This window comes from Musa acuminata, chromosome BXJ1-5, assembly GCF_036884655.1.
Source record: "Musa acuminata AAA Group cultivar baxijiao chromosome BXJ1-5, Cavendish_Baxijiao_AAA, whole genome shotgun sequence".
NCBI classification, from domain to species: domain Eukaryota; kingdom Viridiplantae; phylum Streptophyta; class Magnoliopsida; order Zingiberales; family Musaceae; genus Musa; species Musa acuminata.
The window spans coordinates 47,726,935-47,744,376 of NC_088331.1; the positions used below are offsets into that span (position 1 = coordinate 47,726,935).

The 17,442-nt window shown below is 43.2% G+C and overlaps 3 protein-coding genes across 4 annotated transcripts; 1 reads left to right on the top strand and 2 right to left on the bottom strand.

The window, feature by feature from the left end:
* Positions 1-632: 632 nt before the first annotated feature.
* LOC135586376 (receptor-like protein kinase HERK 1) lies at positions 633-4,499 on the bottom strand. Of its 2 annotated transcripts, none has more exons than XM_065184996.1 (2): positions 4,275-4,499; positions 633-4,187 (listed from the first exon to the last, which is right to left on the bottom strand). In XM_065184996.1, the coding sequence occupies exon 2, from the start codon at positions 3,318-3,320 to the stop codon at positions 816-818; it is 2,505 nt and encodes an 834-aa protein (XP_065041068.1). In that variant the 5' UTR covers positions 3,321-4,187; positions 4,275-4,499; the 3' UTR covers positions 633-815. The 2 variants fall into 2 exon arrangements, with proteins under 2 accessions (XP_065041068.1, XP_065041070.1); XM_065184998.1 differs by having other exon boundaries at positions 633-3,701; positions 3,793-4,499.
* Positions 4,500-6,113: 1,614 nt separating this feature from the next.
* Positions 6,114-7,518, top strand: LOC103986153 (probable membrane-associated kinase regulator 4). The gene has a single exon (XM_009404066.3). It carries the CDS (start codon positions 6,248-6,250, stop codon positions 7,340-7,342), a length of 1,095 nt encoding a protein of 364 aa, XP_009402341.2. The 5' UTR covers positions 6,114-6,247; the 3' UTR covers positions 7,343-7,518.
* Positions 7,519-10,256: 2,738 nt separating this feature from the next.
* Positions 10,257-17,118, bottom strand: LOC103986152 (uncharacterized). The gene is made up of 5 exons (XM_009404065.3): positions 16,574-17,118; positions 14,523-14,611; positions 12,188-14,179; positions 11,252-11,429; positions 10,257-11,161 (listed from the first exon to the last, which is right to left on the bottom strand). Exons 1-5 carry the CDS (start codon positions 16,671-16,673, stop codon positions 10,545-10,547), a joined length of 2,976 nt encoding a protein of 991 aa, XP_009402340.2. The 5' UTR covers positions 16,674-17,118; the 3' UTR covers positions 10,257-10,544.
* Between the last annotated feature and the right edge of the window lie 324 nt (positions 17,119-17,442).

Consider the following 17,442-nt stretch of genomic DNA (forward strand, 5'->3'; position numbering starts at 1 on the left):
AGTTGTTTGCCTCCTTCAAGAAAAAGCTTTAAGACAGTTTTGTTGCCATGTGACAATCTGGTGTTGATAGGGATTTTGATCATTCCAAAAGAAAATTACTGCATAAATAAAAAATAAAGACACAAACAATGATGTAATTGTAAAATAATTGAAAGAGCTGTATTATTTGGATAGTAGTAATTCTTTTTTGCAAAGACAAGAAAAGATGTAACTCATAATAAGGATGCAGAAAAAGCATACCACATTATCATTAAATGACTGAGCTTTGTTGTACAAATCTGACTTTAGTATATGCTAATACAGATGAGCTGAACTCTGATGCAATTCACTTGAAGAGTAAATCTCTCTCACACACACACAAACAATCTCTCAACTCAAGAGGCCTTCTTTGATGCAAGGCAAAAAGATGGCACAAACTTGACCTATGTGATACATGGCATAATAAAACACTGATGATATATGGAGGGAAAAGTAAGGATTACATCATGACAAGAATATTAGAAAGAAATCACAATGAGCCCGTCGATAAATCGATTTTGATACAGACCTGCAGTGCCCTCCTTAGAGTTGCTGCTTGCTGGTGACATACCCATGAATTGAGCACATAACCATCCTTCTAAGTTCCACAGGTCTCACATGGAAGATAGCAAACAGTTAATATGACAAATCCAGTGTAATTACATTGCCGAATAGCGATCGAAAAAAGAACAAAGAGAAAAGATTGAACCCTCGTAGACAGCACTATAGAAACATATTAAACAATCAACTCTTTCAGGTCTATGCCTCAAACGGTAATGTATCATATTACAATTAACTTACCGACCCTCTGACTTGATCAACTGTGAGAAAACCTTACTCATGGAGACGTCTGTAAGATCATTATGCACTGACGTACCACCTTCCTCCGCATGGGCACTCTCAAAGATGGTGTTGATGTTTTGAACCTGCGGTGAAAGTTCGGTAATGCGATTGATACTATCGATCTCAGAAACACTAGGATCTGCGTCTTGTAGATGTAGCACATACTCCAAGTTCCAAAGGACATCTCCCATCGAGGGGCGCTCCACACCCGAGTCTGCCAGGCATTTCTCGATCGTCTCCCCAAATTTCCTTAGAGATTCAGGCCTAACGGATCCTGCAATCCGAGTATCAACAATCTGCTCCAACTCACCCCTCTTTTGCCACTTCATTCCCCACTCTGCTAAATTCACCATCTCTCTTGGTAGGGTGGGATCAATGACCGGCCTCGCACAAAGCACTTCAAGCAAAACTACTCCAAATGAATACACATCAGATTTCTCTGTCAACCGTTGCCTCCGGAAGTACTCAGGATCAAGATATCCGAAACTCCCCTTTACGGCGGTGCTGACATGGGTCTGATCCAACTCAGGCCCAGTCTTCGAGAGCCCAAAATCAGCAACCTTTGCCAAGAGATTCTCATCAAGTAGAATATTTGCAGATTTAACATCACGGTGGATGATAGCCTTGGCTTGACCGGTATGAAGGTAGTGCAATCCTCTGGCTGATCCAATACAAATTTCCAATCTCTGCTTCCAAACAAGAGGAGGAAGATCTGAACCATATAGATGGCTCTTAAGAGTGCCCTTTTCCATGTACTCGTAAACAAGAATCATCTCATTCTTCTCATCACAGTACCCGATAAGAGAAACCAGGTGGCGGTGGCGCAGGCGTGACAGAAGTTCAATTTCGGTGCGGAACTCATTGAGACCTTGTTGAGATTTTGGATTGCCCCTCTTCACTGCCACTTTTGTTTCATCTCTTAGCACTCCCTTGTAGACCTTCCCGAAACCTCCAACCCCAATCACCCAATTCTCATCAAAGTTGTTTGTTGCTTCTTGCAGCACAGTGAAAGAGAAACGATAACCAAGGTCTCCATTCTGCCCAATTTTAAAAGCAGCTTCATTGGAAGTCTGACTTACCGTGCTGTGAGAAGTCAAGCCATCGATGGAGAAAGGCACCCAAGTTTTGGAACTCTGTTTTGCGAGCTTCCTTTTCCTAAGAACCACGCAAAGAATAATAGCAACGACAACCACCGTAACTGCTCCAAGGATTGAGCCCAGTATGATGCCAAAATTTTTGTTTGAACCAGGTGGTATGACAACAACTGCCGGACCAGCAGAGCCATTTATCTTCATTATCTCAAGGCCATTGAGAATGGCATTTGGTAAACCATTGGTTATGGGTGAAGGATTGATACTAACACTAAGCTTACCAGAGGCATCATCAGCCTTTAGAACAAAATCCATAAAAACAGCTGTAGCCAAACTGTAAAATGTGATTTGACCGAGATCAACTTCAGAAGCAAGCCATGCATTGATATAAACATTAAACAATAAATCAATAGCCGATTTACTGACTATATCACAAAAATGAAACCTTATCAGGTATTCCGAGTTAGCATCCACGCTGAACTGCCATGTCACGTTTACATTGGCAGCGTTAGTATTTTGGGAATCTTTAGACAACTCTACAACCGTGGCATACACGACTTGAGGGGCAATCTCCTCGGTAGCTCCATCCATATAATTGATTTTTCCGGTGAAATTAGATGACTGGGATAGACCAGGAGTGAGCAGAAATTTCTGATCATTTTCCCAGGTTCTCCACAGCGTATCGTCGCCTGGAAGGACCTGAGGCCCCCCCATGTTGATCCGGTAAATCGTCTCCAATGCCTGGCCTGATAAACCGTGGTACTTGCCTTGAGGATCAACGATCTTTGCAGTATCATTGATTAGATTATCAGGAACCGAAACAACTTCAATGGCATTCACAAAGGCAAGGGAAGTGTTTGCCGATGGTGCAAATGTAAGGATAAGAGTGTCGCTGGTTATGTTCAATGAGAATTCCTTGACGACCGTTGCATTCGCCCGAGGCTGGTATTTGTTGAGAAGGACAACATCTTGGATCGACACGCCGAAGGTTGCTGCACTGAGGTTGTAGCCTCCGGACACGAAGGGGAAGAAGTACAGGCGAACGAAGTGCCTGCCGTGCGCCTTGATTTGGAAAGAGTAGGAGGAGCGTTCCCTGAAGACCCGGGCGTTCCGGAAGAGCGCCGTGCCGTAGGAAGTAGGGACCGAAGGGACCGAGTTCTGTGAGGTATTGGCTAAGTTGTTTGAGGGGGGTGTCAAGGTCGAGGAAAGCGAGACGTCGGCCACGAAAACTCTAGTGCCGATGGTTGTATTGGTCAGAGACCCACAGTCGATCAGGTAATTGTCTGCAGGGGTAAATACACAGTGGACGCATCGAATCGCAACCATCATGAAGACGATGAGTCTCGCTTCGATTTCCCTAATGGCCATAACGAAGCAAAGGTAACCAAGATGGGGTGGTTTGTTGGTAATATTCCTCGAGAACACCAGAGGAAGATGACGAGATACACAACTTCTCCGACAAGGAGAACCGATCGACCAGCGACAACACGAGGAACAGCAAAATCTAATCTTGGAACCACGACGCCCTGATCAACCCCAACTGATCCGACTTCAACCGCGAACCCATTCGTTCTCGGAATCAAACGTCAAAGCGCACCATGACTCAGGCGATGAAGGTAAAAAGGTTCGATCTCGGGCTACGATCTCCGAGAAAGAAGATGAGGCGAACAGGTGGAGCGGGGAACCCTAATCTTCCACCCGCAAACAAAAAGCAACAACAGAGAAGAGAAGCCACAATCCGACCAATTCCTGACAGCCCAAAGAAGCAACGAGTTCAACCAAACGGAATCGAACACCGAGAGAGGGAATTAACCGGAAAGCAAGAGGAAAAAGATGGCACCTTTGGGGCTCAAAAGCATCAGTAGATCCGCAGCAATTGACCGGAACTCCAAAAGAGGCGTTCGACCAAACGGGATCGAACGACGAGAGGGGGATTTAACCGGAAAACAAGAGGAAAAAGATGGCACCTTTGGGGCTCAAAAGCATCAGTAGATCCGCAGCAAAGCTCGCTCCTTTCCTTCGATCGATCAGATTGGATTCTGTCGAACAGAGCCGAGTCAATGCCCTCAGACCACAATAAGAGTGGGTGTAGAACAAGCCTTCAAGACAGAGGAGGGCGGTATCCGATCTTAATCCAATCATTACAATGTTCATTGTAAAGGTCTTTAGTGTGGTAACGTTCATCGAGGAGAAGGTGACATTTTTCTTTAGGGGAAGGACGGTAGCTGTTCTCGGCTGAGCGGATGTCGTATTAGGCTGTCGTATCTGATACACAGAGACTGGTAAACGAACGAAGGACAAGAAAGTCAAGGTGGCACTGACCTCCTCCTCCTCAATTGGGCCATTTAGCTAGCTGGCAGCATCTACGCGATCTCAACTCTTAAAGCATCACCGTCACTCGCCTACGCGCTGCTTTCGACGGCGCATGTTTGTGCTAAGCGGGAGGGCTCCGGTTTGAACATGTCTACTCCATCGGCGAAGCTTCTCTTGTCGCTCCGATATTGCATGCGAGGATTGTGGACGTGAGATTTGCTTATATGGGAGGAAGAGAGGCCGAGTAAGCGGCTGCCGGCAAATGGATTAGCTAAGGAGCAGTGGCCCGAGAGAAGATGGTGACGCTGCACCTACCACACGCGGTTGCGTGAGCTCTACAACATCTACTGCAATTGAAAGGGCAAAGATACCAAGAAAAACCTCGCATCGACTTCTTCCTCGTCCACCATTCAAACAACGTGAATGCCAGGCAAGATTGATGGTCTGGTGCGCATGGACGCGAGCTTCTGGATGCACGTCGTGTTCGCGGCTCGAGCCTGGTCGAGCTTCATTATGCCCGCGTCATCTTCTTTCTGTCAACTCTTCAAATATTGACCAGGGAACATGATGAGAAGCATCGGTCGATTTGCATTAGCAGCCCGCGAGCAGCAGTGGTCAAACCGGAAGCCCAATGAAAGAGAATACACTTCAGAACTTTTTGACAGAGTTCATTCATACATGAAGTGTCCGCGCCATTAGGACATCAGAGAACAGCTTTCCGGGGATCTCCGAGCCCCAAGTTATTTCAGGTGTTGCCGACTATCTTTCTATTGGCGAAGTGCAGAGAGGGGTCCACTGGATTGCTCCGGGATTGTGATGCAAAACTCAACCCCACTGTTGCCCGATCACCAGCTCCTGCCTTCCACCTTCATCGATGCCTACAAAGCTGTGGTCAGAGGGAAGCAAGGCATGCACCACAAGGCACACTGCCCACGCCCATGGCTTTTCGCCACCACATTGATGTCGAGAACACCCCTCTGCCAGATTCCTCCGGCATGCTTCACGTGGACGGGAACAGGTGTCCTTGGGGCGAAAGCCACAGGAGCCTTTCTGGACCGGTTGCCGTGTGTCTGAGGAGAGTCTGCGACTCCATGGCCGCAGCGTCATGAAAGCACGACAAAGGTGGCCTCCAGCTATGCAGGCCATTCTTATTTATAGCCAGCCATACGGTACCCATCTCGACAGGTCGATGATGATGAACGACGATGATGCCAGCGACCACAGTGCAACGCAGTAACAAGTCAAAATTATGCTTCTGTTGGCAACTCCAAGGAGGGTTCAAATGTATGACGCAGTCAATATATGTCATCAACATAACGCTATTTTTGCTTTGCTTCTCTTACTTTCTGAGGAGGAAATGTAGCTGAAATCTATCGAGTACGTGTCTAATGCTTGCATCTTAATCTGTCAACACCGTCTTAAGCTTTCATCACACTGAACTCGGCATCGTCAACGTTGCCATGTTCATCTCTTCCGACTGTACTTGTATCAAGTGAATAGACATGCATTGTGCGGTTCTGCTGCCGCCCCTGACATTGATTGAGCAGAGACAAACTGAGAACTGCAAGAAAAAGTTAAAAGTGACAGGCAACGGAACGATGAGACACTAAACCTCAAGTGAGATGAAGTAGGTGGAGGAAGAGAGAGAGAGAGAGAGAGAGAGAGAGAGAGAGAACAAAATATGGGTCAAATGACGAGGGTTTGCGGACCCATTAGAAGGCTACCCCTCATGTTTCTCTGCATGGCTTATGTTGGATGCCTTGGCCTATTTCCAAATCCCTGACAGACCCTTCATAATTCTTTCTCATTTGGCCTTATTCTCACTTTAAAGGATGCTCAGCCTCGCCCACACCTTTCTCAGCGTCACGACCACCCACTCCACAGCCACGGCTCAAACACTGTGAGGCAGGGGAGGGAACGGAACAGTATCCAGAGAGAGTTTTTGTTTAGATTTCGAATACTTGGCCATCGTAACAGTAAGAATGGCTAAGACCCTCCCTTCCTACGACCACATAGCAGAAGAAGATGAGGAAGAAGAAGACTACATCGACATGGATGTCAGCTGTGCAACAGAAATGGGTAATAGCACTACCAACAGCTTCCTCTGCTACGCCGTCGTCTCCGCTCCACATTCCAAGGAGTTCGAGTTCCAAATGAGTGTCCAGCCGGCGGAGTCGGAAGCCACTGCGTACCCTGCTGATGAGCTCTTCTACAAGGGGAAGCTCCTCCCTCTGCATCTCCCTCCTCGGCTTCAAATGGTCGAGAAGCTCGAGAAGTCAAAGGAGATGAATGCCTCCGAGGACGAGGCGGCCATAGCACCAGCTACCCCTACGGATCGCACTCCATTTGGGTCGTGCAACATCTCTCCTGCCAGTTCTTGCTATGTCAGCGGCGAGCTGGATGCGGAAGACTACTACAGATGCTCGGCAGAGCTGGTAAGGTCAAATCGAAAGAGTTCTTGGTCCAAGAAGCTCAGGTTGATCAAGCACTTATCCCAGAGTCTCAAGCTGAAGGCTTCAAAGGCTTATCTCAAGTCTCTGTTCAACAAACCGCGGCGTCCCGACGAGTCATGCGCGGCCGCTCAGCAAACCAAAGAGTGTACCGACGGCAGCGCAGCGGAAGCCAGAAAGAAACTAGTGGAGCAAGCTCAGATCGGGACTCATCTTTTCGACGACACCAATGCCCTAGGACTCATGAGGAGCATTAACAGGGAAAAGCATATAGAAGAGGACGACGTGTGCTACAGGAAGTCGTTCTCAGGCGCCATGAGCTGGAGTCACACGGCGACGGACTCATCGGTGTCGTTGACGTCCGCTTCTTCTTCGTCATCGTCGTCCTTCACGGGTACGACGAGGTCCGGTGGATCCAGCCAGCCCCTGCTGTTGCTTAACAGGAGCAGCAGCCTGAATGCAGAGGTGGAGAGCTCAATTCAAGGGGCGATTTCCCATTGCAAGAAGTCTCAGCAGATGATCTCTGGTAGAAAGAGTGCAAGTGATGTCGGATTTTGTTCCTTGTCTGCTCCTATAATTGCTGTCGCTCGTGAGAATCAAGAGAAGCCGGGGCTTTGCAGGGGATAACAACCAGAAGAAGGTAGCCTAATGGATGATTAACGAAAGCTGTAGGGTATCAGTTGTTCGACAAACTGCATTTGCTTTCTCTCAACTAGAAGAAATGCCTGTAGAACCCATGCACAATTGTATATGATTCAGAGCTCTATTTGAATCAACGCATGTCATCTCATTCTATCTTCCAATCTGTCACTCCTATTCCTTCGTTCCCGTTTTCAAAATGATGGAAGACGGACACCATTTGCTTGGTGCTTGCAATCTCCAATCAAATGGTAACAGTGTAGGCAATCAAATCAAATGGTAGCAGCTGCTAGACTCTCTTGTTCTTAGCGATGCCAGTTTGGTTGGGGAATCATGACGAAAAAAAAAGACAGAGATCAATAGTCAAATACCAATATAAAAATTAAATAATTTTAAAAATGAAGAAAAAAATTATAATAAAAAAACTGATTATAATCTATAAACAAATACTTTACAGCTTAATAAGCCGCTTGAAGTGTTGATTTGATCTATCAATACGTCTTTTGATCTCTCTGAAATAATTTTATCTTCTTTTTCAGAATCTATAGGTAAAGATTGTATTTTTTTCAAAAGTTTCAACTAAAGATTGTATTTTTATTATCGTAGTTTCTTTGAAGACTAAGGTCAAAAGGAGGTTTCTTGATTAGTCCCTCTAATATTTAGATTAGCTAACTTAAATATATATATATATATATATATATATATAACTTAATTTATCAAAAATAAATATCTAAAATTAATTATTATCTAGATATCTCTTAAATAAATAAAATTTATATTAATATTATCTTAGCAGTTTCTGGAGTGTTCACGTCACGGACTCCTTTCCCAGGCGGAGGCAGTAAGTTCCCAAGCCTTACCTGCGTCAGAGATTTCCATCCACCCGATCTTGTCGCCAAGTACATGGAAGAGAACAAGGTGACTGATCCATGGCCGGAACGATCAAAGGTCAGCTAAAAGATACGTAGTCGCCAACCGCTGCAAACGACTCTTTCAGTATGTCTGCAAAAGCAGTGAAATGTACTCCTCTCGCTGCATTCTGAGTAGTGACCAGAGTCTTTTCAACCAGGGTTTGAAGAGCGACGGTGGCTTCAGAAGACGGTACGTACAAAGGACGAAACCGCGCTGAGCACATAATTGCGAGCAGACTTCGACAGCTACAGCCGATGGCCCGATATCTTGATGGATCAAATGACGTGAGCCTCCGGTGATTGCTCATCGAACAGGGTTGATGAGCAAGCGCATTTTGTGATAGCAAGCAGGAAGACCAAGTAAATGGCTGGTGAGAGCATCATGGAATTCAGCGGGAGAAGATTTTGGGGGAGTGAGGCAGCGATGGCCACAAGCACTGGAATCATCATCTATATATACCTACGGAAACTGCTACTTTTGTTGTACCAAAGAAGTTTCGACTCGTCTCTTAGCAGACGTATGTGGTGGTTTGCTGCTTCTAAACATTGGTTGTGATGAGGAGAAGTGTTGCAGGTTTTCGTCCAATTGCTCTTCATTTATACGTTTCTTCCCTATTGTTTACATCACATTTATTGGACTATGGATTTTAAGATGCGACAATTGCAATTTTGGCATCCGTAACAAGAAAAGATTTGTGACTGCCAAACTGGAACCCATCAAATTAAGAACCAGAACAAACACATGCTTCGCTCTTGCTTCTCGCAAGAACTTGCAGGTCATTATTTCTCACACGATAAGACCTGTTTGAACTGGTCGTCTCAAGAAGCTACAGACGATCAGGAGGAAAGCTGGGGCCGGACGGAGGAACAGGTCCCCTTGGCAGCCTCGGAAAGTTGATCGCCGCCAGTCCATACGGCTTGCTCTCCCCCGGAGACGGCGGGCGTGCCCAGCTCATGGAACTGCACAGCAGCAGCATCACCGCACAGGCCATCATGATCCCTAGGAGCTTGAGAGAACCAACCCTCGCCATGTTCTTCCGACGAGGAGGACACACCGCACGATCGATTGTCTACGGATCCTTTCTCTCATTTCTCAGTCATATTTATACACGTATTACGGTGGCCGTGAGGAGTCATGCAATTAATGCGTCTGATCATAAGTAGATTCGTTGAATCAAGGAATTACCAAGTTTTCCAGCACAATAGAAATCTTGTTTTGTTTCTCCCTCCATTTACTCGGTTCATTGAATGGAGGAAGAACAATAGCAGCTCGCGTAGTTATGGAAGATTCATTCCTCCCAAGACGACAAATAAGAGCCCTTCATACCTTATTGAAAGATCAACTGCAGATCTTAGCCACTATTGATGATATTGTACGATTCTGATACATTATTATTTAGAATTATTTGATACTACTCAAAACATTCCTCATACTTGGGACTTCCTTCATTCACCATATATGCATGAATATTCACCATGAGCGTGCGTATCTTCATAAAATGATATGGTGCTTTGTTCATCCACTGTACATGCATGAATATTCATTATGGGTCTATATTTATAAATGGTATGTATTTATTTAGCATATTATTATTCATTGTCTTTTGAATTCCTTCCTCTTTAGATAGGGGTATTTTTTGCTCATTATATTAATTGTTTTAGATCATATATAGTGGATTACGTAGACTTGTTTTTCGATACTCAAATAGTAGTTTTTTTTAGATCATACATGGTGGATTGGATTACCGAGGATGGTTTTCTGATGCTTAAAATGATTTGATGTCTAAGCGAGGAATGGGTGAAAGATCTCAATGGTTGGTTTCTTTTTTTGTTTGTATGTTATCTCTGAAAAGCATTCAGCTTTGTATAATGAATTATGGGGCTAATCTAAATGATCAGATTCTAAGCAATCTATCATGTCCTCGGAACCATGGCTGAGACAGAAGCTTGCTTATTCAAGAACAAACTCCGGGTAGAATGTTTACATCCACTAGAAAACCAGCTGACGCTAATCTTTTCTTCACATAGCAAGCGAGCATGATGGCACAGTCGCAACCATCAATTCAATGCATCCCATGAGGAATCAGTAATAAAATACATACAAATCTAAATTTGACAGAGTCAGCATTACATGATTTTCCAAGAAAACATGACTCCTTGGAAGTTTGTGATCTGCTTCTCCATCTCCATCTCGGTCACTGTTCTCGCGGTTGCTGGATCAGTGAGTCTGTTGCACTTGACCACACTTACTTTAGCAAAGCAGATTTAGCATAGCTCTACTATGCTCCTGCAAACTCACTTACAAGTTCCTCCAAGAGCTCATCGTTTAGTAGCCTCTCCATCTCTCTACCGATCAAATCGACATCATATCTTAAACCAAGCCATCCCGGATCCAGGACCTTATTTTCCCGATTGCAGTCCTGATCGTTCCTTAGCTTGACCACCATTTGCCACAGACCTTCCGCAAGGCCTTCACGGTTCCATGCTCGCAGATGAATCCTCGATCTCACTCCTGGGTTCACATCCATGCATTTGGTGATGAAACCTGCCAGGGTGCGATTTATAAGATCAAACAACAGCTTTCTTTCTGATCTCGACCATGATGCATTCCCGTTGTACTTTTTCTCGAGTTTATGGAAGACCATCTGGTCCACAGGACAGCCATGCAAGTAGCAGGCATCCGAGAGCTTGTTGTCATCAACACCATGGATTCCTGACTCTACAAGTATGTCGAGTAGGTAAGCAAAGTCCCTATCATCGTCATCTATGAATTCCCCGCGATTTATCGCCCCTGAAGACCGGGGCACATGATCGTCTCCTGTATAATCTTTGTTGGTGGTCGGCATGTACGTATCCACCGACTCCAGTTTTAGAAGTTCGAGTTTCATGCGAAGCTCTGCAGTCAAGTAAAATAAAATCAGAGACACGGTCAATCTAGATAAAATTAAAGGAGAGAACTGAGGCAATGATGAGGTTGTTCTATTGCCTTTAAGATCTGCACTTAATCTTTCAAGGCATCCTGTAGTGCTTCCTTCTTCAGACGGAGTCTCCAAAACTGAGACTGGACTTGGCAGTTCGAGCTCCTTAAAGCTTAGAGGAAGTGATTCAGATGGATCATACTCGAACTGAAGCCGCTCGACTTGAGGATGGTCACTTGATATATCCTGGAGCAAAGGAAAATAGTTTACTTTTGAGATACGGAGTGATATAAGAAGCACACTTCATTTATTACAGTAATGGAGATGAGATCAAACTTAATTTAAGAGTCATAAAACAACGCATGCACAGACTAATGAAGATTAACAGAATAATTAGTGTTCGTCCCCTTCAAGATTCTGATTGTGTGCATGGAGGTGACAATGGTTTCCTACTTTAGACAGATGAAAGCATGCAAATCTTTTGCCATCTGCCAAATGAAGAGATTGAAGTTCATTGCGATTGATACCTGACAAGGCATGGAAGATGGCTTACAACCATTAAGCATTGCTGCATTCTTTGTTTGAATTATTAGGTACCGATTACATAATAATTCAGGAGAGGCATCATGTATTTGGAGCCATAGGCTCTATCCTTTTATTATAATTGAAATTGGAAAAGGGATGCCAACAAAACAAAGCATGGCTAAGAAAAGTTGACTTGTGAGTTTATGCTAATCTATAAAATGGCTCTGTTAGTGGACACAGAGAGAAATCAACAAGATAACTTGAAATTTACACTAGACAATATCTTTCCTTACTTTACAATATCTGACCAAGTGCTTCTAATAGATTGTACTATACAAAATTTGCTGTAAAATCTGCATGAAATATTCTAAGCAATCTAATAAAATAAATCATCTTAAATTTTGAATGCTTCCTTTTGGTCACAAATGATTCTTTCCACTATCAAAGAAAACTAAATAGTTGTAACGCCAGAAGATCACCTCAATCACTACATCATTCCGAACTGATGGCACTTGAAATGAAGACTGCGTTACTTGCTCTTCTTGAGTGATCAATCGCCGTGAGTCATCTCCAACTATGGGAATTGAGGCACTACTTTTTCTGATGGTAATGGCATAATCAGTAGGTTCAGGATGTAACATTGTGTTGTCTAAATAATTTTTCACATGAATGCTCTTCCTCAATCCTTCTGAATTCACATGAATCTCCCGTTCAGGTAGCATATTTTCCTCTTCAACTGGATGAGCTAGTCGAGAATTGTGATTATGATGCTTAGAGCTCTTAACTTCTGCAGTTCCTGGCTTACTACATTTTGCTTCTGAAGCAACAGAGGATCCCATGTGTCGCACGTCTTTGATCGTATCATTACTACTTCCACCATCTTGTTTTCTGTCACTTGGTCTTGGGCTTCCATAAACAATACTTGAAGCTGGAAGTGAATTGAACCTCGGCAAGAATCCGGAGCTCCCATCTTTCAAGCTGTCCTTGCTGCTAATACCCAAATGGTAGCCCTTGCTTTCAAGTATCTCATCTTTGGACAACTTTTCATCTGAAACTTTCTTAGTGTCTAATGAATCCAGAGTAGCCTTTGGTGTCTTTCTATCAGATTGCGCAAGCAATTCACCCAGTGTGTTTGAGCCTCGAGAACAAAGTTTCGTATTCTTAAATTGGTGAGTGATCTTCCATCTTTCAGACAGACGCTTTCGAGCTTCCATGCTCGCAGAAGATTCAGCTGAATATGAAGATGAAGGGCTGAAGCTGTTATTCCACTGGCCAAAATTGTCAGTAGACAGATAAAAGGCCTCTGAGTGGTTGAGCTTCACAATGCCTGGCATGATAAATGAGTCTCCACTCTTAGCATAGGGATTCATTTGTGAGGCAAAGTTCTTTTTGGTTTGACTGCTTATCGTGTGCCTCATTTTTCTTGTAATCTCTCTAGCAATCTCTACTGAACCCTTGTGGCTCAATACCTCAGTGTGAAAGAAGAACTTCTGTATATCTTTGTCGTGCAGCTCCTGAATTCCAGATGCTAAAATTTCTCTGCATTTTTTGGAAATGAAACTGTTCTCATGGGTAAATAAATCACCCCTTGCAATCTTTTGGGCTTTCTCCAAGTTTGGCTTTAAAATAACAATGCGAGCAGGATGAAGAAAAGTTCTGGTTCTAGCTGCATGTAGTGATGCTGATAAATTACATGAAAGAGAAACATTGTTTTCTTTGATAGAGTGTTTGCCAAGGCTTGCCGTTTTCATCTTAATTGAACCTGTGCTTTCTTGATGCATATGAAGGAACCTATCAGGCCTTCTTTCCGATTTAAATGATTCTGACCAATCTTCACTGCTCCAATGTTTACTGGCTTTAGACGGTTTCAATATTGTGATCTTGCTTCGATGAGGTGACAGTGGTGCATGCCTCAGATCTACATTATGCTTTGCTAAAAAAGAATTGGGATCTTGGAGAAGTTCCACGAAAAGATCCTTGCTCAAGTCCGAGACTTCAAATGCATCATTGAAAGTTTTACCATTTTGAAGCAGATCATGATTAGAAAGACATTTTGCATCCCTGGAGTTCTGATTCGTAAGATCCATTCCAGCTTCATTTCCTCTACAGCCAAGCATTTTCCTGCTATTAGTGTGGTTCTTATGCTTCTTAATCTTGGATGTTTCTGTTACTTCAAAAACATCTTTGAACTCTTGCTTCTCATCGGTGCTTCTAAATTGTGAACGGTCATTAGGATGTATACATATACAATTCACCGATGTACTTTTTGACGGTATTGCTTTGCAGCAATCTTCCATATTTTTCGATCCTCTAACCGAAGAGGGTAGTGTATCAAGACCCATTAGTCTTGCAACTAAACTTGGTGCAGGACACCTAATGTCTTTCTCTTTTGATACCTCTTCATCTATTGCTTCTTTCATTGGAGTTTCTCCAGCTTTCTTAGATAAGTTTTGACTAATCTCAAGAGCAAACTGGGAACACCGAAGCACTAAAACATGTCAGTACAGGGCAGCAGTTGCATTCAAAGACATTAAAAAAAAATCAGAAGACATGGCAAGTTGGCAGCCTTCATTACAGAAAGAACTACAAAAACTAAGAAAATCTAGCAGTAAAAGTTAAAAGAGTATCATGCCCATAACCTATATGAACAGTAATTACCTATGGCTTATGTAGCATTAGTGGACTTTACAAATGTTTATGCTTTATAATAGGTCATAAGACCAGGCTATTATCACCGGCAAATTGTTGAAATTTCAATTTCCTTGAAACAACAACATTTATGACAACAAACCTAAAAAGGAAATGCACACTTACAGAATTTTTTCCTGCACAAGAACCAATGTCACGAGTAGAATCAAATGCAATCCTTGAAGCATTTGGCCATTTTCTGGAATGGAAATGCCCTGTAATAAGAACTTCATATCTTGAGATTATCATTAATTTGAAAAAATTCAGCCATATGTCATGTCAGACAACGATCAGGTACAGAACAACAAAACTAAGGGCATTTTTCTCATCTAATCAACAATCAGAAATTTTTGGCACTTCGAGGAACTAAAAATCTTATAATCTTTACACAACAGAGTTTTTATAAACTTTGAATCTAGTAAGAATATCTATTAATACTATATAAGCAAAAGCTACAAAATAAAATAGAATCTTACTACTACGAGAAGTGTATAATAATATTTTTTCCATCAATAGACTAAGTGAGAAAGGCTACATTTCTCAAGACTAGGTCCAGTTTTTGTTTTTACTAGGGGTAAGCGACGAAGACGGGATATAAGTCCAGAACTTTAAGATAAATTATCAAGATCTTTACCGGCTAAGCAAGCTAACACATTCGACTAGACATGTACATGCCTAATAGTAGGAATGTACAAGGACATGCTTCACATATGGTAACAAATTCTTCACATTCTTCAAAAAGTGAAATGTATCAGAATTACAACTGAACATTATCATTCATTTTCCCAACTGAACATTTAGAAGAATCACCTTCACAGTGAATGACACTAAGCAAGCCGCCAAATTTGACAAAACACTGATACCAGCTATAACATGACAATTTGGTGTAGTTGGAAAATAGTTTCTAGAGATTTTCAATATTAACAACGTTGATGCAAATTAGAATAAGCACAATGGAATAGTCCGGACCTTTCGCTAATTTTTGTTGTACAAATTCTTTTGTGTATAGGTTAGATAACTTTATTTGTCAACTGCATTTCACAAGGACCGATCAGACATACACATGGAGTCCTGAAAAATGCATTGAAGTGCCTAAAATTGGACACCAATCTATGGAACATTTTGACAGCATGCTTCTAGGCCTCTCAAGACGACACGAAAAGAACTAAATGCTATGAAGACGCATCAGATTGTATAACGAAATTCCAGCCATCACAAGGCAAAGTCAGAATGAATCGTCTTTCTGTAACTCAGTGCCATAGGCAGAACCAAAGTAAGCAAGAATTCAGCAAAACTCAAGACAAACACAAGCCCTCGTTAAATGAAAATAAAATCCAAGTATTCCTATTTCTTAGAACATTTTAAAGTTCCTACAATTTAGAGTGTGGAGTAAAAAAAGAGATATTTAAGTTGTCAGCAAGTCATAAGACAGTAAACAACAGAACCAAATAAGATCGAGCTTAATTAGCATGTAATTATAGTTGTACAGCTTTAAACAATTGCAATCTCATCGAGAAAAACAATTTGTACCAACAAACAAGAGAGGAAAACACCATCTAAAGCTCCATAGAATATATGGCAGACCATAAGACTAAAAGTACAGCCTGCAAGAACGATATCTCATATCCTTTCGGTGATGAATTACCAAAATGAGCTTCACAGTTAACCACAACTTCACAATGGAAAACTGGGTACAAAAATGAACTTTTTTTTGGTAGCAAAACCGATGCTGAATTCCAGAGATGGAACTATAAATCAATTTGTGACGAAAGAAAGAAAAGAGAAGAAAACAAAGCCATAGCATCTTAGTGGTCCTTCATTGTCTATAATCAAGAAGTAAAATATTAATTCTCCTCGAGCAAAGGAAAAATTAACAAGATCTTGCACATATCACGCATTAGAATGGAACGACTTGGAAGGTCCTGATCACAGAGGCTACATCTTCCCGGAACAAGAAAAAGTGTTTCTTTTTCTTATATAACACCAAGAAATGGAACACAGCAGACTGATCCCAAGACGCGGTCACAAAACAGAGATTTCAGTAAGCGACACGGAATCGGCTCCGCGGAGTTCAGAGGAATCCTGTCCTCAGAACCCATGAAACCTTCCAAAGATCCAAATTTTAAGAGGCCAGGCAACGATTACCACCCGAGAGAGACAGAGAGAGAATGCAACACCTTCCGTGCGGACTGGATCCGTCCAGACCTGATCGCGGCCGTATGCCACCGCAGGTTGGGGCTCCTCCCTGCGGCACGATCGACTGCTGTTGTAGTGCATTCTCCTCACAGAGTAGAATCCAAGGTTCTTCGCATAGGATTTGTGGCAACGCAGATCAAGGACTCGAACAAGAACAGGGGCGCAGCAGCAGCAGCTGCTGAGGAGCGAGGGGGAGATTAGGAGGGAAGAAGAGAAGAGAGGAAGCGTGGGGCGGAACCGGCGCGAGAAGGACGTCGAGATCGAGATGGTTGAAGCGTTCACGGGCTTGCGAGGTTCAGACAGCGAGAGAGACCAAAGAAAGACCAGAAAAATCAACAACGTAACAGAGATTGAACGTTAAGAGAGAGAGAGAGAGAGAGAGAGAGAGAGAGAGAGACAAGGGCGGTGACGAGGGAGAGTTGACGGCTCAGAGCGAGCGACGTGCAATAAATAAGCGAGCGTGTTGGCATTTGCACATGGACCGATGAAGCACGACGAAGGAGAAGAAGGTGTGAGGAGTTAATGCGCCATCGAGGAGTGTCCAACACACCAACATCCTTATTCTCTCTCTCTCTCTCTCTCTCTCTCTCTCTCTCCTCGGCAGCAGTTGCCGGATTTGGGTTGACTAAACTACTATAACGTTTACGGTTGATCCACGTGACGCTCAAATCTACCTGCTTTATGACTGCTAACAAATATGACCACGCGTGCGGGTCCCACCCAAGCTTACTCCAAACACAAGGCGGGCAGCGAACGGGTAAGTTGGAACCGCTCCTCTTTCTTGTTGGTGAGATTTTACATCTAACGGATCAAACCCTGTACATCTCCGCTGACTTTGACCCAGGATCCG